The sequence below is a fragment of the Typha angustifolia genome, chromosome 15, assembly GCF_048772165.1.
Source record: "Typha angustifolia cultivar Huaian chromosome 15, ASM4877216v1, whole genome shotgun sequence".
In the NCBI taxonomy this organism is placed as follows: domain Eukaryota; kingdom Viridiplantae; phylum Streptophyta; class Magnoliopsida; order Poales; family Typhaceae; genus Typha; species Typha angustifolia.
This window is the reverse complement of record NC_133253.1, coordinates 14,384,187-14,411,979: the sequence shown is the minus strand read 5'-3', so window position 1 is coordinate 14,411,979 and position 27,793 is coordinate 14,384,187. Positions and strand designations below refer to the sequence as shown.

Sequence of the window (27,793 nt, the reverse complement as noted above, 5' to 3'; positions counted from 1 at the left end):
TACTAACGTTCATTATAGGCTTGGGTAGGTCCATCTACTGATTCTCATATTTATTAATTAGGTTGAGCTAGTATAGCTGTACTAGCACCTAACATGTTATTAAAAATAATTTAAAATAATTTACCTCAAATTTTCGTTCCATTGATTATTATTGTTTAGGTAAATCACATAGGCAACACTAAGTTAATTTGATTCGTTAAATAAGACAATCTGCTTAGAATAATTTTCCTACAAAAATTTGTATTAATTCTCTAGCAGGAGCAATTAATACAAATTCATCCAGATCACCGACTCATTTGCTAAAATTAATTTAACCAAACTTAAAAATCAACCATGCTAAATGCTGCCTAGAACTAAATCCCCATTAAGAGCAATTATTATAATTAACTAAACCACTCTTTATCGATAATTAACATTAAGGCTCAAGTTGACAAAAATAAAAGAATAAGATGATTAGCATAATTAAAATGATTATGGTGCAACAATTAACTTGGCTAGCTCAAGGTCAAGTACAAATCCAATCAAATTAGGCCCAAAGCCCCAAGAAAACTAGGCCTAAAGGTCTCATGGGCTGGGCCATAGCCCAACCCACCAACAAACCTAGGCCTGTAGGCTAAACCCACAACAAACTCGGGCTGGGCTGCATGCAACCCAACCACACCCCAAACTTGGGTTGGGTTGCACCTAGCTCAGCCTAGGCCACATCCAGCCCAGCCCGAGATAACCCCCTCCCTTCTTCCTTACCTCGATCGAAAGGAGGGAGGAAGGAAAGATGGCTAAAGGCTGAGTGACACCTTGCCGACAAAGGAAGGCACCCACGATGCCTACCTGGGCGGTGGGAAGACAACGACCACCCACTGATGGCAAGAACCTAATCGGTGGGTAGGGGGAAAGAGCTATCGATGAACCCGATCGCCGACAAACCCTGCTGACCCCATCAACATGCTCCCCTCAGCAAGCAAAAGCTAGTGAAGGGGAAGCCTAGTTGCCAGAGGCGGTTGGCGGCAAGAATCCACCTTGCCTCGACCGTCGTCCTAGATGAGGGGCCATCCGGCGGCTCCAGTCATGGGGGCATCAAAGGAAGCCATTGAGGGCATCCTTACAAAGAAGGGAAGCTCACCGACCAACGCGGGAAGGCACGAGGTCGCTGGCCAGATCATGGCGAGATCGAGAGGGGGAAACTTTGGATAGGAAAATAAAAAACTCCAACACATTTTTAAATTAAATTTACCCGACGAGAGAGGGAGCTTCTACTCGACAGTTTCGACGGCGCTCCGACACGGCGAGAAGAAGGATGGGGAAATTGTCTACTCGCAAGGAGAAGAAAGAAAAAAGAAGAAAAAGATAAAAGAAGGAAAAAAAGAGATGAAGAAAGAACAGGATAAGGGAAGAGAGGAAAAGGGGCACACGTGTTGCGCTCATGCGCGCCCTTAAGCTTAGCGCACGTCGAGCACGTACACGTTAATTTTTTTTGTTGGATGTTACAGATATTAAATGGATACGAATACAAATCGGGTACGAATCAAATCTTAATCAGATATAAATATAAATCGGATAAAAAATTAAATTTTTATCAAATACAAAATGAAAATCTATTAATTAGCATCTTTACATAAGATCACCATGTTCATTGTTAGATATAACAAAAGGAGAATAAAACTATAATTGACTACAACATAAGATACAAATTCCAAAAACATAACAAACTAGCATTTATTGCAAAGATATAACATCACCCAGTTTATGCTTAGATATGACAAAAAGAGGATAACACTAAAATTCACTATAACATAAGGCTACTAATTCCAAACTAGCATCTATTGCACAAAACATAAGATCACTATATTCATGCTTAAATATAACAAAAAGATAATAGCACTACAATTCACTACAAAAAGAGAAAAGCACTACAATTAACTACAATTCATTATAAAAAGATGATAACACTATAATTCACTACAACAACATAAGACCACCAATTTCACTACAATTTCATGATATTTCATGACATACATACTTAGATATAACAAAAAGAGGATCAACATACTCACATAGTAATAATAACCATACTACATTACTACACCAAGACTTAAAAATATAATGCAAGTATAATAATTAAACTTAGATATAATAAAAAGACCAATATTCTGAAGTAATCACCAATTCCACCATAATTTTATAACATTTTATATATTTCTAATCTTCAATCAAGCCAATTGAGCAAAGAGGATGTGCAAAAATAAATGAATGTGTTATGTTCTTAGATTAAGGAGAGGATTAGGTCGGGTGTTTGGATTGAAGGTAGCTCGGTTAATGGTGATGGAAGGAAATGAAGGTGGGGTGCGAAGAGATGGAGATGAATGCGACTTAGGGAAGAGATAGGACAAGAAGAAGGGGTCACTCTTAGAAGAAGTAGGGTGGTGACAGAGGAAGCGAAGGGTCTAGCCAATGTCGACTAGAGGTGGATGGGAAAGTTAGGGCATGAGGAGGAGAGAAAAGAAGAAGAGAGATAAAGAGAAAGTAGATTCATTGAAAGCCAATCCAACTCGAGTGCACTCCATAGTACTTAGAGGCTACCCAATTGACCAAACGACTCAGGTGACCACATAGCCTCGCTTGGTCTGACTCCGACTAACCCAACGACAATAAGCAAACAAATCCAACCAGCTAATAAACCAAACAACTAACATGAATCAACTCCTAGATAACCAAATCCTAGATCGAGTTTAGGATCTAATCTACTATGATAAGCATCTATTACTCGACCACCTGTGCTAAAAGCAGATTCAAAGGCAACTGGAATTGCTCACGACCAATTCATGATAATATATGATACTTTGCACCTTTTGTTTTTCACCAAGATAGTGTATCAAATTTAATATTATTACGTTGCTATAAAAGTAAGCCCTCCTCAATATATAGATCCAAATCTGTCTTAGGAGGTTGATGTTGAGATCTTTCAATTAAAAATTACTCAAATTTCCTATTTTTATCCTCATCAAACTCATCAAGAACAGCCCCACTACTTTGAAAATTTTCACTAATGCTTATGTTCTTATCACAACCAAAAGGACAAAGGACATGAAAATTTTCTCAAGTTCCTTAACACTACCAAGAGATGCATACTCAATATAGATGACATTGAAAATTTCTCTACTATGTTAAAAAATTATAGATGCCATTAAAAAAAAATTCTCAATTACATTATCTTAGAAATAAATTTCTCAAAAAAATATTTCAACTATTGTAGAAAATTATAATATAATGTCCAAGTATAGTATAAATGCCAATAGAACAGGTGATAATATAATGTAAATAGAATATAGTTGAATCTAATACTTCTTGTGAATGAGATGAAGTTTGATATCAAATAGAATCATGGAGATCTAACTTGAGAAGAGTTAAAGAACTACTTCTAAATATTAGAACGAGTAAGTCCAACCTATGAGATTAAATTAGAACTGCTACTAAAAATTAAAAATAGTCATCGAAGAAATAATATGTATATATAAGATGTAAATGAAAACTAAATAAAAATGCTTGCCTAAGATGAGGATGGCATGTCGGAGGCATCAAAGTACTAGATGATATGATCTAGGTTTGATAGGGTCGAATCTTGGGGACATTAAACTCGATGAATCGAGTCTATTTATCTTTTATTGAATTCATGATGTAAGCTCTTAAAACAAGTCTAGTGATGTCATATAAGCTCTTAAGACAAGTTTAGTTAAATTATGTAAGTTACTGATGCAAGTCTAATTAAGCCATGTATACTACCTCTAAGGCAAATCTTAGTTCGAGTCATATAAGTCTTTAGGGATAGTTTGAGTATGACTCGTTATATCCGACATTTATATATAGAGGGGTTGAGCTTCTTTATTTAAGCATCCAAATATTGAGAAATTATTTTAGCTTTGAATTTATTTTAGAATTAATAGTAAGATAATTTAGGGGTAGAAATAAATTAATAATAGCTGTTTATTTTTTTAGGAGTATATCTAATTTAGGACTTTAATTTTACCTTCAAACCCTAGCCACTATCACCTCCATAAGTCACCCCACCTTACTTCACCATTATTTTTGGTCATTTACTACCCTCCGACGATCATCGCAATATCGAATAATTACCAATATGTCTAGTTTTAACCTTCTTCCACTATTTTAATTTTATCTTTTTAGTCGTTTACCTCATAATTATGTGAAACCAAATCCATTAGATCTGTGACTTTTGAGGCTTCCTCCCATAAAAATATCATAATATTTTTACATCCAGATCATCCCAGATTTGGTTCATAACACCGAAGTTGATGGTTCGGGGAGCACTGCTTGTCGGTGGATAGGACAGAAAGTGACATTCTTGTTGAAATGATTAGACCAAAACCACTTGGCGGTGTGTGACGGCCTAGAAGGCAGAGAACGAGGTGGAGGTACCCAGCAATAAAGGAGGTGATCAGAGGGTTCGATTCGCCCCAAGAGTTGCTACAAGATATTGAATGAGAGTGGAAAGGAGGTGACACCATGATGGCTATGGAGTAGACCAATGCAATTTGTCGGAAAGGGTGAGGCGGGGTCGCGAGAGTCGATGGATCGCCAAAGAGAGTGAGGGAGAGAAATGGGGATTAGTTTGAGTTTTTGAGAATTCGGCAGCTTGATGGCGAAGAGATGAGGGTTTAGGAGTTATCAAGTTAGAGTAAATTGTGGTGCGTGAGTGAAGGTTTTATGTTCACGAGTTGGGTTAGTTTTTAAGGGTAAAATGTTTGTTAGTATTATATAGTATACGAGTATTTGTACATCCGATATCAAAATCCGTATCCCAGCAAATATAATATATTCATATTCGAATCCGGATCTAAATCTTTTGATAAATAGCTATCCATATCTATATTCGAATTCGAACAGGTAAAATATTTTTAACGCATGTATGATCCAATCCTAGTTGGATAGCTGATAGGATGGGATAAAATCGTATTCGTTTTCACCCAGTGCTCCTCTTTTAGTGCTACTCCCCACTTCATGCCGAGTAAACCCGTAGTCCCAAAACCCAGCCCTTCTTTCTTCTCTATTTTTTTAAAAAAAAAATTATGTAGGTTCTCTCTCCAGTCGCCCTTTCCCTTTCTCGTCGGTGTTGAAGTTTTCTATTTTTCTGGGAGGCGGAGAGATGGCGAAGCTTCCTCTCCGCCTGGACTGGAAGGAGCTAATGCCAGGAAAAGACGATGCGGCTTCTCCGGAGGTGGAGGTGACAGCCGGCGGCGCCGCTGGAGGCGGTGGCGATTGCGGTGGTCGCAGAGAAGACCTTGCGGAGCTATCTGATAACCAGCTCCAGGATAAGATCGCACGGGCTCTGGAAACCTTATCCTCGGGTGTCGCATCGAGACTCTCTGACAAGGGCGAGAAGCTCCGCCGTTATCTCCGGCAGTTCCAGGAGGAGCTCGATCGCCGAAAGGTCGCGCAGAGGCTACAGGTATGGCGAGATATATAGGGAGAGAAGATAGAGACAAAGAAAAAAAAAAGGTTCTTTTTGTATTAGGATCAGAATCGGTGATACCAAGATGGAGATTTGAGAGAAAACTTCTGTTCTAGGAAATGCAGGGTGAAGAATAGTAGGCTATGCCATTTAATGAGTTAAGAAAACCTTTAGGAGAAAAAAGGGTTTTTGAGTTAATATTGGGGAGGCAATAAGCAAAGGACATAAGAGCAGGAGTTTTTTGTGAACTGTGTTATCCGATGCAAAGGAACTGAGTGGAATGTTCAATGGAATGGAATAAGTAGGATCATAAGAATATATAAATATTGAAAACTCTATTGAAATAGGTCAGAAGAAAGGGAATCGTGAAGAGATTCTATCTTTAGGCAATAGAACCGAAAACATACTATCTTCTTTGTATGTCATGTCATAATTGGTTTTTAAATTTTATTGATTAAATTCTGGTTTTGCAGGATGCTGGGAAATCTGATAGGGTCATGGAATCAAGAACTGCAGAAGCATCTGGTGGGCTTTATGTTTCTTGAAATGGTTGACCATTAGTATTAATTATATGGATCTCCTATATGAATTCCTTCCCCCCAGCAAGCTCCAAGCTAAGTGTCATGTGGGCGGATCAACGAATGATGTCCATATGTTATTAGAGGTCATTGCTGAATTGATAACCAACTGGAAAAAGAATAAGAGCTTCACTTCATTTATTCTCTGTTGGTCAAAAAACTGAATGTCCTCTTGTGCTCTTTCTCACTTTATACTCCTTAATATTAATCTAATCAACTGGTTTTGTTGATCTACATATGTTTTACATCAGCATTTTGTGTTTGTATTGGCCATCTCAATCATCATTATTAACTTCAATCTTCAACTCATTATTTCGGTGGCAGAGATGAGGTTTTATTATCAGTCACTTCTTGCTTATTGCATATAAGACTCATGTCACGAGCAAGTTTCTACATATTATTGCCTTGTGCATTCTTGTATGTTCTGATGTTATAATATATTCGTGGAAAGTGTTTGAAATTGGTAACCATGGGGCCTCAATTAGTTAAACAACTTAACCTAGACCTTGTGTCCTTGTTTGGATTTCAAATTCTTTTTCATGTAAACACTCATACTTGGAAATGCACGGACACATTTCTATCATTCTTTTTGGAGATGAGATGTCTTTGAATTCCTCTTTGATTAAAATTTTTTTGAGTTCTTTTCTGATGGGAGGTTTATTAGGTGAAGCAAGTAGACAAGGTAGATTAATGTAGAGCTAGATGCCAGTAAAGAATATAGAAGTGCTTCCAATATTTGTTTAGATTGCATCTTTTACTTGATTCAATTAGATGGCTGTGAAGCATATAAGGGCAAATTTTTTTTTTTTTGACTAAGGTGCCAGTTTTGTTTTTAAGTTATGGCAAGTTTGGTGTATAACATTTCAAGTTCAACATTAGAAGATGTCGAAACAATGGATCAGTGTATTGATGAAAGTAGGGAAGAACCCCCAAGATGCACATATTGTACTGGATGAGTTTCTTGCTAGATTAAGCTGATTAATGACCAATGTAGATCAAATTTCACTTTATAGAAAATTAGGAAACAGTATTATCATGGTTACATCATAAATTATGGATAATGAATGAGTGATGACATTAAAGCATTGTTACCATGGGTCTATATCACAACAAAAGTAATTGAAGGCTTATATCCAAAAATTCAGGAGGTTAAATTCAACTTCTTCATTATCTAACTTCATTTTGTGCAATGTTCTCCATTAAGATAACAACTTTCATATGTTGTAGTTGACCTTTTTAATTCCATTATCTTAAGGTATCATCTAATTTAGCATGAGTTGACCAATCACTTACCAGTACATCAATATCTTCCTCAGAAATCCAAATATTTCTGCTATATTTCCTATTATCTGTAACTTCAGTGGTTCAGCCATTTATTTTGTTAAGTATTAATATCCACAAGAAAGTCAAATTGTTGAAGGATCAAAGATCATGTTATAGTTTGTGTTTTGGAAAAATTAAACCAATCTTACCTCATCTAATGGATCAAGTTAACAATCTATTTCATTTCTGAGAATGTGATCCTGCATGACATAATGATTGTAAGTTCAAAAATTTTGGCTGGAATTGTAGATTCTCCCTTTCTTGGAAATGAATCTGAAATTCAATCCAAATAGATAAAATTTGTGGAATTTTTCTTTGTCTATCCGTACAAAATTTGTTTTTATTAGACTTGAAATGTGTACAATATCAACATTTATTACTTGTCAGTACCAGAAAGAGTGATTTCAGTGATGTTGACTGGTTCACGTGATATGATGATTTACACATCCGACCAGCATTCTTCTTGTTTAATACTTACCGGTACTCTACTAGTTTTATATGGACTGACGAGCATGCTATTTTCAGGTCACTGCAGCAATCCTTCATTTTTAGTGCATTGAACTTTGTATTCAATTCTTTTCTCTTAAATTTTCTTCTACCATATTTTTCCTCTTTTAAGCTCTACAGATTTTCACCTTCTAGGTATGGCAGAACGAACTCCATCACATGTTATGATGAGAAATACTATATCTAAATTCTGAAGTCTCTGCTCTATCCCTGACTTCACGAACTAGCTGCTTTAGTCACACTAATTAAGCACAGCACAAGAATACTTTCTTATCCTTTGAGAACACAGTTATTTTTCTGTTAATTATTTTTTTCTCCCATCGCTGGTAGCAACAAAGTTTACAGAAAATGAATGTAATCTAGGGTAACATTGTTCCTGCTAATGTATTATATCATTGTGGGTTGACAGAAGTTCTACCCTTGCTAGCCATGATGCAATCTGACATGACTCACCTTTATCTGAGCCTGTATCTCATTGGATGAAGATTTCACAAGCCTTAGCTTTTGATAACTCTTACATGTGATGAGTTCTTCTCTATGTTTAGGTACCTTTGTTGGAATTGACATATGTTGAAATTTCTGGCTTACTTCCTTTGGCTTGCTGGTCATGATTTTTTGGTGCAACCGGTTGTAGTTCCTTGTTATTGTAAACCTGCATGTTGCTTTGAAAATGCTGAAAATGATTATTCATAGTTTTATACTCCAATGATTTTGAAATTGCTGAAATGAGGTAGCATATCATTTATTTCCATTTTGTCTCTTTGACCAAGACCTCTGACCACTGAACAAGTTACCAGTGTTACTAAATCTGTTCTTCTTCTCTTTCTTTCTTTACTTTGTTGCATCTCTTTTTCTTCTCTTTTAATTTTGTCTGGCCTTTTGTCATTAATCTTCGATGTACTTACTGATGTTCATTTCAGAACTTCTGAAATTATCTTGTGCATGTTGAGAGAAGCGGGAACTTAATAGTGTACTTATATTGCTGGGATTTGAGCCCGGAAACACTCATATACGATGAGTCCTTTTAACTATCTAAGCACCATCCCATTAGCTATTATAATAATAATAATTATTATTTGTACAGCTTTTACTCTGCTGCTGCCATTGTTGTTGTTGTTGTTGTTTTGAAGCTTCTGATTCCTTATTGACATTCAGGGTCAATTAAGGGTTCTGCTGGAGACCAAGCAACAAAAGAATTTGACTCACAGTCTTCCTTTGCTGTATGCTTTATACAGAGATTAGAAGGCGAGGTAATGAACTAATAATTAATTTTATGAGAGACTTTGATTCTGGTACACTGGTACCTCTGCTAGAAAAGGCATTTATATTTTCTCATCAGGAAGATGTTGCATCTTCTGAGGACTTGAGGGTTGCTAGCAATGACAAGTCCAGAAATATATCAGAAAATGATTTAAAGGTTAACGAAGAGAAAGAGCCTACTAAACTATGTTCACAGCTGGGGAAAATGTCCGTCAGACGATCACCTTTTAGATGTGTTAGCAGCTTTTCTAACACAGAAAGAAGAAAGAGATCTTCAGATTGTGATTGTAAGGTTACTGAGTCATCCAGCATTTCCTCTAGCGTGGGCAAAAGACGTTGCAGTCTCTCTGCTAAAAGGTAAGTCGTTTTAGTCATTTGCTACTTGGATTCTTTGTAAAGGTTTCTCTAGGTATTCGAAGGACACTTGTTTTAATCACTTCCATTTTCAGTATCATTCCTGATGCTATATCTAATGATATGTTTAAAGCTTACCACTTTGATTAAATAATGCTGTAGACAACCAAACATTATTCAGTCATAGCTTTTTAAACTTCTTTATCTTGCTTGTCAAGTTAATTTGAAAGTAAGGACTAAGGTTCAAAATATCGGGATTGGTTGCTTGAAAAAATATATTAAAATAATACGTATGGCTGTCTGTTTTGAATGACTCAGATCGGAGATCAGCCGATCTGTTTGGCAGTACGGCAGTACGAATTAGAATTGGCTAAAACTTCAGTCCATTGTAAGGAATAAGAACTAGGTTGAAATTAATTTTCTTTGCTCACTTTTTTCTTGTTGGAATTTCTATTTGCAATCTAATGTCTTTGCAAACTTTTGCACATTATGGTTTGCCTTGAGCCAAACATTTCCTTTTCTAAGCTATAGAATAAGAAAATGTGAACCAATGAATTTCTGCTCTTTCAATTTGTTCTCATTCAATGTTTTAAATGTGGTTTCCGTCCAAGAGGATGATTGCTGTTAGGCACTCGATTAGGGTTCTTTCTCATCAAGAAATGTACATATACATCATCCAAGGTTTGGGTGGGTGGGGGTGGTAGTTGTAAGAGAGGGAGAAGAGAAGGAAGTCCATAAAGGTTTGATAGGTGGAAGCAGATCTATAAATTGTGGCATATTTCCATGACTTCATAAATTATCATTTATAGAAGACTTAAATATCTATGTTTTACATCTTAATTTATCCTTTATGTATTTCTTGACATCATATATAGTGGATATATTTAGTATTTTTCTTTAAATAGGCTCTGCATTAAAGCCTACATTGCATTGCTCATGATTCTTATTAAAGAAGAATAAATGTAGTAGGGTATATGTTATTGCTCATATATTTTGCTTATCAACTACAAAACTTTTGTAGGAAGAGATCTTTAGAAGTTCGGGATTCAATGGGATTCAAGTCTAAAAAGGTTAGTTTGCTTTCTATCTGATATAATATGTGCCCCTTTTGTTATTGATTAGCAGGATACATATATTGTATCCAGTAGGATAACTTGAATAATTTGCTTTATAAACTTAAGGCTCCTACATTGGATGTTCTACTTTATTGTGTTGGAATTAGATACTAGCTGGTGATGCTATTCTTCCCGGAGTGTATTAGTCTAATAGTCTCTAATCTCTTCATGGTTATTTGCAAAAGCTAGCATTGCAATTATGTCTGTTGCAATTTGACATAGAAAATGCATGTCTTATCACATATTGGTCCTCAATGGTTAATCCATTACTTTGGGGTTGTGCCTCCTAAAGGTTGTCATCCCAGAGGAATGAGGCATGCTGACTTGGCTTGGCATGTCATGCATGCCAACATGTGACACCTATGTTATCATTCTCATTATTGCCATTTTACAGTGTTTTAGAGAACTTTTTCCGAGTACATGGAGGATACCAGGGCTTACGACATTCAATGATTGGTGGTGACATGGCGGGTGCCTTGAACCTCAAGTGGGCTTCCGAATATATAACAATTACGTAAAGAAGCATCATAAAAATTAGGGAAATTGATCAAAAACACTATACCCTTTGGTTTTGTTATCATTTATATCCTATCGTATGAATATTTATCATTCGACTCCTGTATTTTGCTTAAAATGATTAAAAAACACTATATTGTTAATTTTGTTATCCGTTAGTTATCATATAGATAGTTAAAAACTTAATATAATTATAGATGCAAAATGACCATAATAACCTTAGATAAGTTTTTTTAGATTAAAGTAAAAATAAATTGAGAACTATAGTTTAAACTCAAAAGAGGGGTATTTTAGGTATTAACATTTTTTATGTAAAAGAGTAATGGAATATTTTCTATTCCATTGATAGCGGTTATGATAAAATTACCTCAGGGGTGTTTTTGAGGCATTTAAAGCAAAATGTAGAGGTCAAATTATAAATACCCATCTAGTAGAATGTAAACGATAATAAAAGTAAAAGACATGGTGTTTTTGATAAATTCTTAAAAGAAAATTATTGCCATGTACTCAATGGAGAATATAAGATCTTTAAGCACTAAACATTTACTAGCCATTCCAATATGAAGCAATACAACTTCTGAATTAATAGAGAATAACAGAAGCAATATATGCTCTAAGAGGGTAATATATATCTAAAAATAGAAGAAAAGCTAAACAGAGCAATAAAATGAGATATAGGAAAAGTTGTAGGTTTTGGTGTTGGAATTGGAATTGGCTGTTTAGGAAAATGAAGAAAAAGCATCATAGAAATCTGACAAATTGCTAGAAAAATAGGAAAACTGACATATGAAGAGTTAAAATAGTCTCTCTCAGTCTCTTCCAACTCTCTCTTTCTCCCTTCTGCAGCGATCTCTCTCTCTTCCTCCTTTAGGTGGTTTTGTTTAGATATGATCTCTTCATTATATGTCTCTCGTGGTGTGTGTGTGGGGTTGGGGGCCAAGTTCAAAAGGTGAGAGAGAAGAAAGAAAAATGAAAAGGGTATAAGTTTGAATTAGTTTAAAAACTGATTTCCGACATCCTCACCAAGGGACGAGGCAGGGCCTTTCATTAATGAGCAAGCTGGGAATGAACTTGGGGGGTGTTAGCGTATGTGTGCTTGAACAGTTCTTGTGATCCTATCTCGCTCCAACTGCTGGAACCATGAAAAAATTAGCCATGGATCTATCCAGCCTCCAACGGATTCTTCTGTTCCCATGAGACTGATTACACCAAGACCACGTGTGAGAGAGACCAGAAGAATTATGAATTTTGATTGACAAGCCATTTCGTGAATCAATGGAATCTCTCTCTATCCATATCTATTCTATCTTTAGATGATAGGCCAGGGCATTAGGTAGCCGCCCTTTAAAAGGGGAAGACCCCACCTAGTTCTCCTTAGAGGGCTTAGTGAAAAGGAAAGCAAAAGCACTTTCAAGAGATTCATGGCCGAGGTTTCGATAAGAGGTAGGGGATCCATTTGTGCCAACAATATGACGGAATGGTCTAGGAAAGAGTGTCTTAATTTCAGCGACGGCCTTAAAAGGAGTCTTCCTACCATACCATCATGCCTATGTTATAATGCGTTAAGCAAATCTAGAAAAAAGCAAGATGAGGAAGCGAAGCTTCGTAGACAAGGTTCGCTCCATGCTTGACTTACGAGCTCGTGTTTTGTGACTATAGGATGGATCTAAACCTAGAATTGGAAGGCCTCCGAGATGTGTAAGTGCTTAGGCAACAGAAAAGAAATATTTAGAAGGAATAGCTAGTAAACCATAGGTTTTGTCGTTCTTATAGCTTCTCCATTAATGGTTAGTTCCGAACTCTACAATGGAGCTTCCAACAAAATTCGTTCCCGAGTCAATTTCCTATGAAGGACGGACTGGAAAGGCGGACGAGACAGAAGGGAACGGTAGTTTATTCATGTCCAAGTTTAAAAGGTGAGAGAGGAGAGAAAAATAAAAAGGGTATAAGTTTGAATTAGTTTAAATAATGGTAAAAGAGTTCTCACATTATAAATTTACCCCTGAAATAGTCTACATTTATCTTTTATCATGTCTTATCAATGTCCTCTCTTTTCTCTCTAACTGTGCTAGTGCTCAGTCTTTTTTAAAGAAGTGCTCCTCTTGCACTATGGCTGATGTATAAACAAATAGCATGAAAAAATGGGAAATTCTCAACAGTTTACACCAGTGCACAAAAAATTCAATGGACTATTGTGGGCTTACAAGCCCATAAACCTACAAACCATCTTAATCCACTTACTACCAAGCTCGTAATTATCCCTAACCAAGTTTAAAAGGTAAGATAAATCATAAGAACGACTTTTTTACTTTTTCATGTCATATCAAAGATAAGAATGACAACCTTATTCTACTTTAGTCCTCTCTCACTATTGTTGCCTTAGAAGCTTACTAAGACAGCAATACTATCTTATAAGTTATTGTAGACTTCTTTCATTAAAAAAAAAAAGAAATTCTCAACATCTTATACTGGTGCAAAAAAATGGGTTTATTACCTCTTCTAAATTTTATTTTGTGACACATAAACTTCCTGAACTATTGAAAATGTTCCTAAATTATTTTGGCCATTGGTGATATGAAAGTATGAGATGGAACAATTTTTTTCTTTTTTTGTCAAAACTATAGAGTTTTGGCTGAAATGGGGGGTGGTTGGAAGTTTTGGCTGAAACAGGTTGTAACCTTTTAGAACCCTAATTTCATCATAGTACAAATTCCGTGGATCTCATGATTTTAATCTACTGACTAATTCCATGTGGGACCTCTCTCTCTCTCTCTTCCCCATTAGATTAACTTCACATCTCTCTCTTCATTAGATTAAGCTCATGTCTCTCTCACATCTCCACCTTGAGAAACCCTACCATGTATTCTATCTGGATGATCTCAATGGCCATGATCTCTCTCTCTCTCTCTCTCTCTCTCTCACACACACACACACACACACACACACAGACACACACAACCTTGAATCGCTCTCCTCTCCAACCTAAAAAAACTCGAGCAATCTCGGCGGCGAGTTGGTGATGACCTTCTGTGACTCTATCTTGCTCTCTTCCTTCTCTCTGACCACATTGATCTTCAACGAAGTTCGCTATCAAGGTAATGTTTTCTGTTTTTCTTTCCCTCTCATCTCTTTTGTTTATTTGTCCTTGGTCTGTCATCACCCCTTTACTCATATCCACTGTTCCACAACACAGCAAAGTTGGTCCGACCTCTAATTTGATCTTTCTGTCAATTAATTCACTATGTTGTGATCTTGATGGATATAAGGTTATGCACTTATGAAAACTCAATTTCTGACATTGTTTAGGATTTTTTTATAATGTTTTTTTTTGAACTTTTGCTTATTTTTTAGATTTTCTAGGGCTTTATTATTTTCATTTAAAAATGACCCGAACATAAAAGATCAAAGCATTTTTGGAGATCTGAAATGTTGAAACTGATCAAATCTCTTGAAACATTTTTTTTTCCAGTGTCCAAATCTGAAATCAAAACTTGAACTTCAAAGTTCAAACCTTGAAGGCAACCAAATAACATAGTCTAGTGGGAGGGTCTAAATTTGTCATTGGTGGCTGCCATGACCTCTTCTTAAAACTAGTTTTATACATATATCAGATACTGTATATTCATATGTATGAGAGTTTTGAGGTTCATTGAGATATTGTTACCTCAATTTAGCTGCTAATTTTGAATTTAGATCTCTTGATTTAGGAAGAAGTATCATTTTCCTTTCGGAAATTCTGTAATGCTACTATGTAAAATCATGCTAAAGCTTAATAATGCTTCATATCCATCATTATTCTGATCTGTGTATTTTTGCTTATTTAAAATAATTACTGTTACATTTACTATCAAAGGACCAGTTCCCAATATGCCCATAGTATCTCGTATACATAATTCACAAAGTTCAGGAGTTTGTGCATTTTCAGTGCATGCATTGCTTGAAGTTTGTACAATAGCAACCTGTAATTCGAATTATGTTTCTGATGACATTGCAGATTCAGGAAGTGGTTCTTTTGGATGAAGAAGACACGCATCCATCACCGCCAAAACATGAGGATAACTCCAATAAATGGTGATTTGCTTTTAATATAGTCACTTTATTTTGCCTTTTCATATTTCTGTATATTTTGCTGTCCTTCCTATCAGTTCATTAACTAAACTTTGTTTTAGGAAGGAGGTGAAGATATATTATCCTTCAAGGTGCACCTTCTCTTTAAATACTGGTCTTTTATTTGCTTTAGTCACTGCTGCAAATTTTGAAACCACTACATTTGCTATCACTTTTTGACAGGGAATTTCCTGATTCTGTGGAACTCTCTTATGCAGACATAAGATGTCTAGATCCCGAGTCATACTTATCATCACCTATTATGAATTTTTACATTCAGTAAGTTTTATATCTTAACTCCTTACGTTTTTCTGGTTGGGAAGTTTGTTAATAAAGTTGCAGATAACTAATAATAACACAAAAATGGCTATTATCACATGTTGTTTCAATAGTAAGATGTAATGCATATCCTACAATTTCATTTTACCTTTTCATTAGGCAAGGCCTACTTATTTATGCTTAATAGTTAATTCATATCTTCCAACCATCAACCCCAGGGAGTGATTTAAGTAGATTGAGTTAGGTAGCTTGGTGTCCTAAGAAGCTCAATTACATACACAGGACACAAATATGACATGATACACCATGTTTAGGACATGCCAGAAGGAATGAATAAAACAAAAGCATACTTTATATGTTTATATAAATTTATATATTATTGATGCATCTAAAGAAATATTTTGCTAACTTATAATGTAAATACACTAGCATGGTCCATTCATGAGAGATAATCAAGTTTGCACAAAAGCACAAAAAAATATCATAACAAGTCACAAATGATTATGCTAATACGTATAATACGATTCAATAAATGGCTGACATTAATTTTTCTCTTTGGATATTACAATCATAGGTTGTACGTTTGCAAATTACTATTACAGTAAATGAAATAGGAAAATCTGTGATTTTTGCACTAATTTGCACTAAGGTTATTTTTTATGTGATTTCGACATCACATTTCTTCAGCTTAGGTTGCAATAGATGATTTCCTTTTATAAATTTCTGCAGCATATGCTAAATATCATCTGTAACGTGTTTTGACAGTGTCCGAAAATGTCCAATGAGTGCCCTAGTTTTTTTTTTCTTATATAATTACCATTGAAAACTTTTAAAATATCATAATTGCCCCTACATTCTTTGAAAAATGCATCTAAAATTCTAAATGACTGAACTGCCCTTCTTTCTTATGTTTGGAGTGTAAAGTATTTGTCACTAGTTTTTTCTTGCAAAAGATAAGATATTATTTTTTGTACTATGATATTAGGTAATATTAGATAGCTTTCCAATCATTTTAAGCAATTTATATGTGCGGAAATGGTATTCTTTTAAGCTAAGTTCAGTTTTAATTGTGATTAGTTAGATTTAATGTATGATATGGCATTTTTGAAAGAGCTCAATGATTTCGATTGCAAAAAATATATTTAAAAATGTAGTGGCAAATTATGATAATTTGAAAACTTTCAGTGGCAACTATATAAAAATCCATTTTATTTTTATATTTTTTAAATATCAGATACTTATTTGAATTGTCCTACATATGTCCAATGAATGTCTGACGAGTATTCAACATGTACACGACATGCTACTTTGAAGTGTCCGTTCTTTCTGGTTGCTGTCTAGTGAAAAGCCTTTGTTAAGCAAACTAAGATTTGAAAAATCAGGATCGAGATCGGGATTAGCTTTCTGAAAAAACAATATGTATCGGCTGGATCGGTCACTTGGATCGGATCGGACTTTTTAATTATATAAAATTCTAAATATTATTTAAAAATACGGGAAAACTTCAAAAAATTTAGGAAAAAGTTCACCAAAAATTAGAAAAAAAACTATGGTGCAATAAAAATTGAAAAGAAGAAAAGATTAGAAAGAGTGTGAGTGGAAGAAAATTAAACAAAAAAAAATCATGATGCTGGGAAGAAGAAAAAGGAGAAAAAGGGAGAAAGTGGAAGAAATGAAAAAACTGAGAGAAAAATTAAAAATTTATATATCGGAGTTTGTCAAAGTTCACCTGAGCTAAATCTCTCGTAAGAGAAACAATGATTATATGTAAGGAGAGAAAAAAAAGAAAGAGTAAAAGAAAGCAAAAGAGTAAGAGAGAGTGAAAAGAAAGAGTGAAAGAGAGAGAGAGAGAGAAAGAATTCGGATCGGGCCTGGATTGGGATTGGGTTCGGCCAATTCCGATTCGGATTGGCTGATATGGCGAAACATGAAGCAAACTATGATTGTGGATCCCAACAAAATATTTAGCTTTCAGGTTTTCATGGACAATGGATATTCCGGTGCATTGTATCTCCAATGTTGCACTTGCAGAACAAGTGATAATGAAGAGTGGAATACAAGCCTCACCTGGATGTGGTAGTATGTAATTAAAATTCTTGCACCATTTTAGACGTGTTAGTGAATAAGATAGTCTGGGGAAGAAAACTATTGGCATCATTTGGTTGAAGAATAAGATAATCCAAGATTAGTGCTGTTTAGAGGGCAATAACATTTTGTGGTTGGTTGCATTATAGAGAATTAGAGGGTGTAACCATAACCATGGATAAGAATGCCATTGATTTCATCGTGGAAGGCATAGCACAATGTATTATAAGGGGTATTATGGTAATTTTGTATGATTAGGGAACCAAGTATGCTAACCACAACTCTAAGATAACAATGGTCTTATAAGATAGCATTGTTGCCCTAGTAAGCTTCCAAAGGCAGCAATGCTGAGAGTACTCTAGAGTGGGAATGTTATTGTCACTTTTAATGTGGTGTGAAAAAGTGAAAAAAATCTTCCTTATGGAGGAAAATTGAGGATGTGAGAGAAAAATTGAATAGGGGTTTTATTATTACTTTTGATGTGATATGAAAAAGTAAAAAACATTTTTTTTTAAAAAAAATTGAGGATATCTCATGTAAATAAAACAAAATGCCTTTTGTAGTTAGTACCAAAATATTATTATTAAATTTGTAAAAGTGCAAGTAATTTCAAGGGTAAATTGTAATTTATGAACTCATTTACCATCATTTAAACTTGTACATATTCTTTTTCTCTATCCTCTCACTTTTTGCATTTGGTTAGGGATAAACTACCATTTGGTTACTAAATCTGGTTTGTATTTCCTAGCCAAATTCAAGGAAATTCTTATACTCGAAAATCGAAACAAATGCCACCTAATTGTTCTGGAATAAACTATTAGGTATAATTAATAGGAAAATTAAGAAAAAAGTTGTGCTTTCTTCTGTTCCTTTTCTACACCATAGGTGAAGCTAAACCAACTCATCCAAGCCTATGGAGTAGAATATGAATTCACACCATTAATATCAAACTTGAGTTGGGGCAACTTGGCAGTTAGCATATGCCACATTATAATATTTTATTGGTGATAAGCCAACTTACAACTATTAGATAATCTAAGTGCTTGTAGTTCTAATTAATATCATGAGATGCTTAATTCTGTTACACTAAAGTTGTTCTGTTTGTCAGCTCTCAGCATTGTTTATAGGATTGTGAATCTGTGCTGCTTACTCTGTTGAGACTTCCATATTTTGGTCTTTGCACATGCATTTGTACATGCATGCTTATTTTCTTTTCAGCTAATACTTGTTTTGGCAGGTATCTACAAAGACCACAATCTCTGACAGGTAGACCAAGAGGCGAATATTACTTTTTTAATACATACTTCTATAAGAAACTTGAAGAAGCTATGTCGTGCAAGGTATGGCAATGTAATGCTTTGAGTGTTGATGACTTCTGCAGCATCGATTCAATAGTATGAAGTTTCTTAGCCAATTTTTTTATTATCTGAATGAATAGTTGTAAGAAAAGACATGTAAACATATAGTTCAACAAATCACTCAATTAGCATATTGATCCTTATTCCTTATTGTTTTTTAATTTAACTTAAAAAGTCTAGCGTGCAATTTTCTTATAAATTTCCAGTCATGCAAATTAATGAAGATTGGTTCTGGTATAATGTTTAATTAGGGATTAAATCCTTAGGCATAACCAAAGTTTCTCCTTTTAGGGTAACTTAGAATTTTGCATACTATAGAGTTTAAACCAAGTTGTGTCAGATTATTTCTTTTAAAACTTACCCTGTGTAGATTATATTATCTTTTTTGTGTATACCTACTTTATAATTATTTTCTTCCATTTTTTTCTATATTATTAGCCCTTTACATTAAAAATTTTCCATTTGTTGTGCATTGTTGTTCTTACATGGAGATAATTGTTTGATTGATCTATTCAATCAGTCTGCTTTCCTAATTCTTCGAGAAATTTTTGAGGATTTAGTTCTTTTTATTTCATTCTTTACCATCATTTTTGTCACATAATTTCCATGATATAGGTCCAGAACTGTTCCTCTTGTTCAATAGGAGGATGTTTTTAAATTGGTCAATTTTCTTGACCTTGAACACTATATTTGGTCATTGTTAGGTGCTTTTGTCCTTTTTTTTTTTATATTAGGCAACCTTTGACAGCAGATTTTTATAATTTTTTGGTAATGTGCCATTAACCATGCAGAGAAGCAGTCTAGTTGTGGGATCATATTATTACTTTACATTTTCCTAGTTCCTACATAGTTATTGTAGAATAGCTAGGTTTGGAATCAGAACTACTTTTTATTCATGCTCATTGCTCAAGTAAGCCCTCTAGCTGTCTTTCTGGTTCTTCGAACATCAAACCACGGATGATTATAAGCCCATCTGACTTTTAAATTATTACATTTTTATCATGAACCAAGATTGAACTTCCTATTTTTCCCTATAATAATCATCGTGAATGCTATTCATTACTTGCAAAAAGATACATCCTAATTTGAACTGCTTTGTTATGTATTTGCAGGGAGATAGGAAGGCAAGTTTCTTGAGACTAAGGAGATGGTGGAAAGGTGTAAACATATTTCAAAAGGCATATATATTCTTGCCAGTTCATGGAGAGTATGATTCTTCTTTTACTGTAGATATCTCAATATTGTAACAATTCACTTTCATATGCATATGCAGTTGTTGGCAGTCAATATCTGGGGCACATAGGCATATGCGGTCTGCATATGCGACCTATATATGGTTGTTCTGCATATTGCATACGCCGAGCAGTTAACTCACCACCACCCCCTATGTGGCTGCAAGCAAATGTGGTTTATGTGGTTGCCGTTTAAATCAGTGAATAGTTCTACTATAATTACATAAAACATAATTCAAGGAGTGTTGATTTGTTGTTATGAGATTTAGAGCAGAAGTAAAGATATAAGGTAGACAAGTATCTGCCCCTATGGTGGATTTTAAGCTTGGCGGCTGTCTTGGATGATTTAAGCTACTACCACAGTTCCATGGGCTTCCCTTGGCTGGTTGGGTTGATGTCCGCTGAAGTCGTCTCTTATTAGTCCTTGACTTGATATATCTGCTTCTTGTTTAACTTAACCCTTTAGACTTTAGTTTGGACTTCTTGTGGTCTATATATTTGTTAAGCTTGCTCTGGATATGGCTTGTCATGCCCTTACAAGAAAAGGGAATGCTGTCATCCAGGTCCTCTTGGTCCTTTTGGTATCTTAGTTCAGTATATCAATTACTAACCTTGTAGTATGGTTGGGGTCTTTTCACCAACCCTGGTCCATATGTCCCAACCAGCAACAATAAGAGGATAAATAATCTTTGTCACGGCAGATCCTTTTCCTGGAGCTATCAACCCTCAATTTTTTTGTTTGTTCTCCATGGATTGCATTACTATTATATTTATTGTTTTCATTAACTAGATGGTTGGCAGATATGCATGAACTATGGTTAATTCTTTTCATGAAATACTTACGCTAGTATCATTGCATAGTTAGCCATGAGAATGGCAGTTTATTCAGGAAATCATCTGTTCTAGTACCCTTATTAGATTATTCACATTGATTTGAACTCACTTCCTTTAGTTTCTCCCATGTCTTAACAACCCTCTTGCTGCAAACACCACGTTGTCTCTTTTGGATTTTTAATGAATATATGCTACCAAAGCTATACTAAATTGGAGGTTCTTGTTTCTTAAAGTTTATGTCTATTTCTCTTGAAGTACCTTGTAGAGCAAGCATGGATGCTTTCAACATTGTCCTTGCATAGTTACTAGGTTCCTATTCATAGTGCACCAAATATGTTTTCAGACTATTTCACAAGCCTCCTTCCTTCTATCAATCGTCCAAAATTGTTTTGTTAATTTTCCCCTAAATTCTTATAAATATTCCCATTCCAGTGATTATCATCTTATTTAGCTGAAATATTAAAATCAAACCTGGTTTTATTAAAGTTTTACTTTCATTCCTCTACCTTGTTCAAATTGGTTGAACAAGGTACACTTACGGAGAGAAGATATGTACATTAATGAAGAGAAGATACATTAACCTTTTTCCGTTGGCCGATGGTATTGATATTCCATTGAGTTTCTAAATTTCTATAATTTTTGTTTAATCAGTTTGCATTGGAGCTTGGTGATTATTTGCATACCATCACAGGAAGATGAATCAGGTCCCATTGTACTTCATTTGGATTCACTGGGTCTTCACAGCAGTAATTTAATATTTGATGTTATTGACAGGTATGGGTTCTGTGAGAATTGTCCCTTTTGTAACCCTGATTGTATGGTCAATATTTTTCAGTCTTATTTTTGTGTAGTTAGACTTAGAGTGCATCCCTAGTTGCTCTTTATAATAATTAACAAGGTGCTTCGGATGTAATGTGTCAATTCTCTTTGTTCATCAGTTCCATAATTAAAAATTCTTTTCTTGTTAAATGTAGTTGTCTTCAAAAGAAACTTGAGGATTCTTAGAATTAAAATTGGATGTAAAATGTCACCATTGCCATTTTTCTTGTTTAAAATCTTGTAATATCAAGAGCAGAAGTATGAAAAAAATTAATAATCAAACTTGCATTCATCATGTCTACTTGGTATTCTATATATGCAGAGAAGAATGTGCCCTGCACGGGGGTGTGGGTGGGGGGGGGGTTGTGTTTGGAGGGGGGAAAAGAAAGGGAGAGGGAGAGAGAAAAGTCCTTGGAGAGTTCCTATGAGGATTTTGCAGATGAGGAAAATGATAGTTATCATATACTGCCGTAGTTTCCAGTTTCGGTTGATCCCGAGTGGGATCAGCCGAAACGGATTGGCTATGGCCAATCTCAATCCGGGCCGAAACTAGTCTGTAGAAGTAGCAGCAGAGATTTTTTTTTACTTTTTAGGCTTTATATGTGAGTAATTATTATTTCTTATTTTCTTATAATTATTTTCTAAATTTTTAGAAATTTCTCAATATTTTTAAATAATATTTAGAATTTTATTTAATTAAAATAGTCCGATCCGATACAGGCGGTTGATACAGCCGATATGGCCGATACAGCAGATAGGTATTGTTTTCTTGGATGGCCGATGCCGATATCGATTTTCGGAACCTTGTATACCACACTCATCTCAGACCTTAAACTTTAGTTAATGTTTTTAAGTTATAGGTCTCCAGTTGGGTTTGGTGTCGAGGCAAGACCAAAATAAAGTATCCACATGTTTTTCCTGGTCTTGCAGGTGGGTTCAGACTTGCTTTCACCTGACCCAAGCCAAATGCATCATCTTCCTCACTTCCCCCAGTTGTCATCCTTTCCTGTTCATCTATTCTGCCTCCTGCTACCTCCCATCTTAGTTGTCTTCTCCATTTTCCTCCTAGCAATCAGCTTCTGCTGCCCTTTTTGCTCAATTCTTGAACCAAGCATCTTGTCAACATGGAATAGGAGGTGTTGGAGAAAGAACAATAAGACAATTGATAGCTCTGCAACTAGGCAAAAATGATATATGAGACAGAATGGATCAAGCATTAACTGGTCCTTTTGTCTTGATATGTAGGTATTTGTCATCAGGATATACTGCATACTGTAGCATGAGTATATCTAAGATCTTACTAATAGTCATGACAAAGATATACATCACTCTACAAAGTATTTTGCCTACAAATAATTGTTACAGTGGTTTAGGCAAATCATCTACAAGGCCGATATGGTGAATTCTGACAACATGGATATGATATGTTAAGAATACGTATGATATATAATATAAATTTCTCTACAACTAAGATTATTGTTGACAGGTGATAGTACATAAGCACATCTATAACTTATAATGCCTATTAATTACAAGACTAACCATTTAGTATTTGGAGAAATTTGATTTATAAATCATGAGTTGGCTATGCCACGAAATCCTAATATAGGTCTCCAAATTTATAGATCATTCTTGATATGTAAACCTTTAGGGTCATCATTTATATAAATAACTTTTTCTACCTAATAGGAGATCGTCAATTCGATTTAACTTTAAACTCTCAAAAGTATCAAAGAAGTATTGTAAAAGACTTATAGAAGCAATAAATGGTAGTGTCGGACGGCACCCCTATGTCGATCGACACTTGCCGTGCTGATGGTAGGACGACACTTAGCCAATGCCAGTGGCACACCCCCGTGCCGAGCTATGTCGGTTTGGCATGAGTGTGTGCCGACGTGGAGTCTATTTTTTTTTTATATTTTCATCAATTATCATCAATCAACTATAAATTATTTTTTTAACAAATATGATATGTCATGTGAAACTTATTTTCTTGAGAACTTTTTAATATTTTCATCAATCATTATCAATCAACTTTAGTTTTTTTTTTATTATGTATATTCCTATTAGAATGACAACTTTATTCACCAATCAACCATGAAATAGAATTTATTAGTGACACAAGAAATAAAAAATGACCATCTCAAACTCAACATGATTATAGTCAGATTAGAGGACTTGAATCTATAGATAGCGAGACATTAGAAGATGTGTGCTCATAGGATGATATAAGTTTTCATCATTATTATTATATCAATCACACAAATTAGAGCTACAATACCCTTATTATACTCTATATCCATAATTTGTATATGCTTATGGTGTACTTGTACTGGTGTTGGTCATTTTTGTGCATGTTCAATATTTATATTATATTAAGACTATGTGAGATGTTACAATGAGTAATACTATCAGTAGATGAGTTTTTAAGACTATCGACAATATTTAATATAATATTCGCATATTATTCTTGTGCCGACAAATGAAGTTTTTGATCCACATTGACATTATGTGTTTAACTAGATATTAGTTTTAATTATTGAACTATTATCAATTAATATTATTTATTGAATATTATTATATGTTTGATTATATTATAGAGTATTTAATCATATTATAGAATATTCAATTATTAATATTAGTTTTAATGAATGTATCTAATTATATTATGTGTTGAATAATATTTATATTTGACTACTGCTATACCTTTTAACAAAATAGATTATTTATAAAAATAATTTAAAGATAAAAGACTACAATGTAGGTTTTAATACATATATTTAAACCAAAAACAAAAAAATTGACATGTCAAAGACTTAAAAATATCTCTAAATATTCTAAAATTTTGTTAAAAATATGTTAAAGACTGTCACTAACATGTCGAGGCATGCTGAGAGCCTGCCAGCGGCATGGCACATGCTTTTGCTATACAATGATGTCTGCTTTTCTATTTTATTTTGGATAACGTCAAATATGTAAAGGAAGTATGCAATACATATTTTGTGAAGTATCAAATAAGTATCATTTGCGATACAGTGTCTGATATTTATTCCTAGGCTATAGAAGTATATATGCTTGCTGCCCTCCAATTTTGGTGTCATTTATTTAATATTAAGTTCAACTTTCTGACCAGATTGCATTGTTTGATTTTATTAATATACTTCTCTATTTAGAGCCTAATGCTCTATTTTTCATTGTAGATATTTAAAAGAAGAATGGGATTACATGAATCAAAATGCTCCGATCCCAGAACTCCCTATATCAGAAAGGATATGGAAGAATCTTCCTCGTAGGATTGAGAAAAAAAGAATTATGGTAAACCTCTAATTTACTATGCAGCTCAAAATTCTATCTGCATTACATATTTACATGATACAGCTTGGTTGTTAATGCTGCACTGGTTTTTCCCCCCTATTTGCAAAATCTCATATCATAGTGATATGCCACAAATATTACTAAGCATTACATCATCTCCCACATCTTGTTATTGTACTGTCAGTTCACTTCAGTACTTGTTTAATAGGTCATAATCTGATGCATTACACAAGAATGACATTAAGCATATCTGTTCATGTCTGATACCTCTGTTCTATTCAATTAGGATGAAACTGGGACATACTTTTGTGGTCTATAAGAATATTTTTCTGAATAATTGCACATGTTCACATGTTCATTTATGTTTCTCTGTACGCATGAGAAGCAAAGTCAGAATTTCTTACGTAAGTTGAAATGTATGCATCAGTTAGACGCCTTTGTTACTTGTTAATGGAGAGGTAGGTATCTTTCGGGGAGGAATCTCATATTTTCTTTGGACATATTCCCCAAAAGCAAGCACTCATTTCCTCAACATGCAAAGGCCTTGCTGCGATGGGTTGATATCTGACTGTTGCTGTTTTTAGGAGTTGCTAGTCTTGAAATGTTTATATATATGAATTGCTTCTGAAAACCATCAAATCATGACAGCTATTGAAATACATATTCTCTTACTGTTGACAAATGAATGCTTGCAGTCAAGAAATTCAGAGGCTAACAGAAACTCATTTGAAATTAAGAATTTACTATTTTAGAGCTGCTTCTGTCGCTGAGTATCCTTTAATCAAATAAATAATGAACGATGTTCTTGTTTCTTTTGTGGAGGATGTGTTTACTTGCTGATACATATGGAGATAAAATAATCTGTAATTAGGAGACACCGTTACTCTTCATTTTGTGCATGTGTTTTCCTTTGTAAACAGTATTATAAGAGTTGAACTCTTCTGTTCTGATCTCAGATGCGACTGATCTGATAATTGCTACAAATATTGGTAATTGAACAAGTCCAGAAAAAAGTATTAAAGAGTTATTTATAACTCATATAATACATTTTTTTAACTCAAGAAATCAATTTGCAGCTGTATATAATTTGGTAGAAGAAACTTTTTCACTTTTGTCTTTCAAACGCCTACTTGCTGTCTGGTCTGCCTTTATTTTCATGTTGGGTGATATAATAGTTTCCAATAGAAATATCTCTATTATCATCTTTCTTTTCCTCTTCCTCATTACTCCAAACATTTAGAAAGGATATTTGTTACCAGATCCATATATATTGCTTTAGTTACTATGTAAACTTGCATTCTTTCTGATGGTGGCAACTATACACTTCCATGTGGTATTACCGACCCTTTTGCACCAGGTTCCTCAGCAGAAAAATGAGTTTGATTGCGGGCTATTTGTGCTCTACTTTATGGAACGATTTATTGATAAGGCCCCTGAAAGGCTTAGAAGAAAGGATCTCGCCATGGTTAGGCAAAATATGCTTCTATCTTATCTTACTATCCAATGATTTGAGAAAATTTCCATTTCCTGACCCTTCTACCAATGCAGTTTGGTAGCAAGTGGTTTCAGCCTGAAGAAGCTTCTGCTTTGAGACAGAGAATACGCACACTGCTTCTTGAAGTATTTGAGACAACTAAGTCAGAGAATGGCAAAACAGAGTTAACATTCTCCCCAAGATCCTCTGGTGATGATTGAAAATGCTAAGTGAATATGTGAGCAGGCTTGGCGACGGTGTTATTGTGATTATTTATTGGGCGCAATCTGGGGCTGCATGCTTAACTGGTTGGAGATAATACGAGGTTTAGCATCACTAAACATTACCAGCTTCAAGGGCTCTATCCAAATATGAGAACTGCATAACTTCTCCATAAATCATAGGAAGATGTGCTTTGGAATCTTGCAACCCTGTTTCCAGAATATGCATAAAATTTTATGGTAATGAAAGAGAGGATAAGTTTCATTTAGGATGAGTTGAGTAGCTTATGATAACAATCCTATTATTTCCATTCTTGGAATTATCCTTTTTCTCCATCTCAACCGAGTACAGGTTGTGGAAAGAAATTTTGAAAATGTACAGTTCTGTGTAGTTCATACATTGATAAGGGGCAATTATATGATGTAAATGGAATACCATGAAACAGTAAAGCCCTACTTCATGTCCTCAATTCCTGAAATGTCAATATTTTCCTTCCTAATCTACATTGTTTAATGAATAAGATGTGTGATTATGAACCTACTTTTGTCATTTGTCTTTTTTCTTCTTAACGGTGCATTTGCACCAAGTGTTCCCTGGAAAGCTTGTTTATCGGTATATTTTCTAAATCTAATAGCTTTGAAATCCTTGCGACTGGTATCTCATGTTTTTCGTCACTTGATTCAGGTCTCTCTGATCTTCCTGTCATCCTGTGATGGTGCATTCAATTGTACTTATGCAGTGAGGAGTATTCCCCCCGGTTTACGTATCCTCTCTCTCTCACAAGTATGATTTGTTTTACAAGCTGCACCGTCGAGTAATGTTTATTAATGTGTAGTTGATTTAATGAGCTTGGCTTGTTCCTTGCTCTTCTTATTTGCTGTTAAACTCTATTTGGATAGTTTACCAGAGAGAATAGATGAGAGATATCAGATAAAGTAAAATTTTGTTTGC

General features: G+C 34.7%; 1 protein-coding gene across 2 annotated transcripts; it reads left to right on the top strand.

Annotated features, from left to right (window-relative positions):
• Positions 1-5,019: 5,019 nt before the first annotated feature.
• Positions 5,020-27,793, top strand: LOC140777739 (ubiquitin-like-specific protease 1C). 2 transcript variants are annotated; one of them, XM_073122067.1, is made up of 14 exons: positions 5,020-5,461; positions 5,938-5,989; positions 9,028-9,122; positions 9,212-9,489; positions 10,508-10,556; positions 15,112-15,188; positions 15,287-15,316; positions 15,408-15,503; positions 18,826-18,928; positions 20,059-20,153; positions 21,664-21,786; positions 25,032-25,146; positions 26,504-26,611; positions 26,695-27,291. In XM_073122067.1, exons 1-14 carry the CDS (start codon positions 5,159-5,161, stop codon positions 26,839-26,841), a joined length of 1,671 nt encoding a protein of 556 aa, XP_072978168.1. In that variant the 5' UTR covers positions 5,020-5,158; the 3' UTR covers positions 26,842-27,291. The 2 variants fall into 2 exon arrangements, with proteins under 2 accessions (XP_072978168.1, XP_072978169.1); XM_073122068.1 differs by lacking the exons at positions 26,504-26,611; positions 26,695-27,291 and adding an exon at positions 27,527-27,793.

Bases quoted from the DNA above. Each gene is read 5' to 3' on its own strand.
- LOC140777739 (XM_073122067.1), top strand. From the start codon at position 5,159: ATGGCGAAGCTTCCTCTCCGCCTGGACTGGAAGGAGCTAATGCCAGGA. The intron at 5,990-9,027 runs GTGGGCTTTATG...ATTGACATTCAG, and splicing joins AAGAACTGCAGAAGCATCTG to GGTCAATTAAGGGTTCTGCT. The intron at 10,557-15,111 runs GTTAGTTTGCTT...ATGACATTGCAG, and splicing joins TGGGATTCAAGTCTAAAAAG to ATTCAGGAAGTGGTTCTTTT.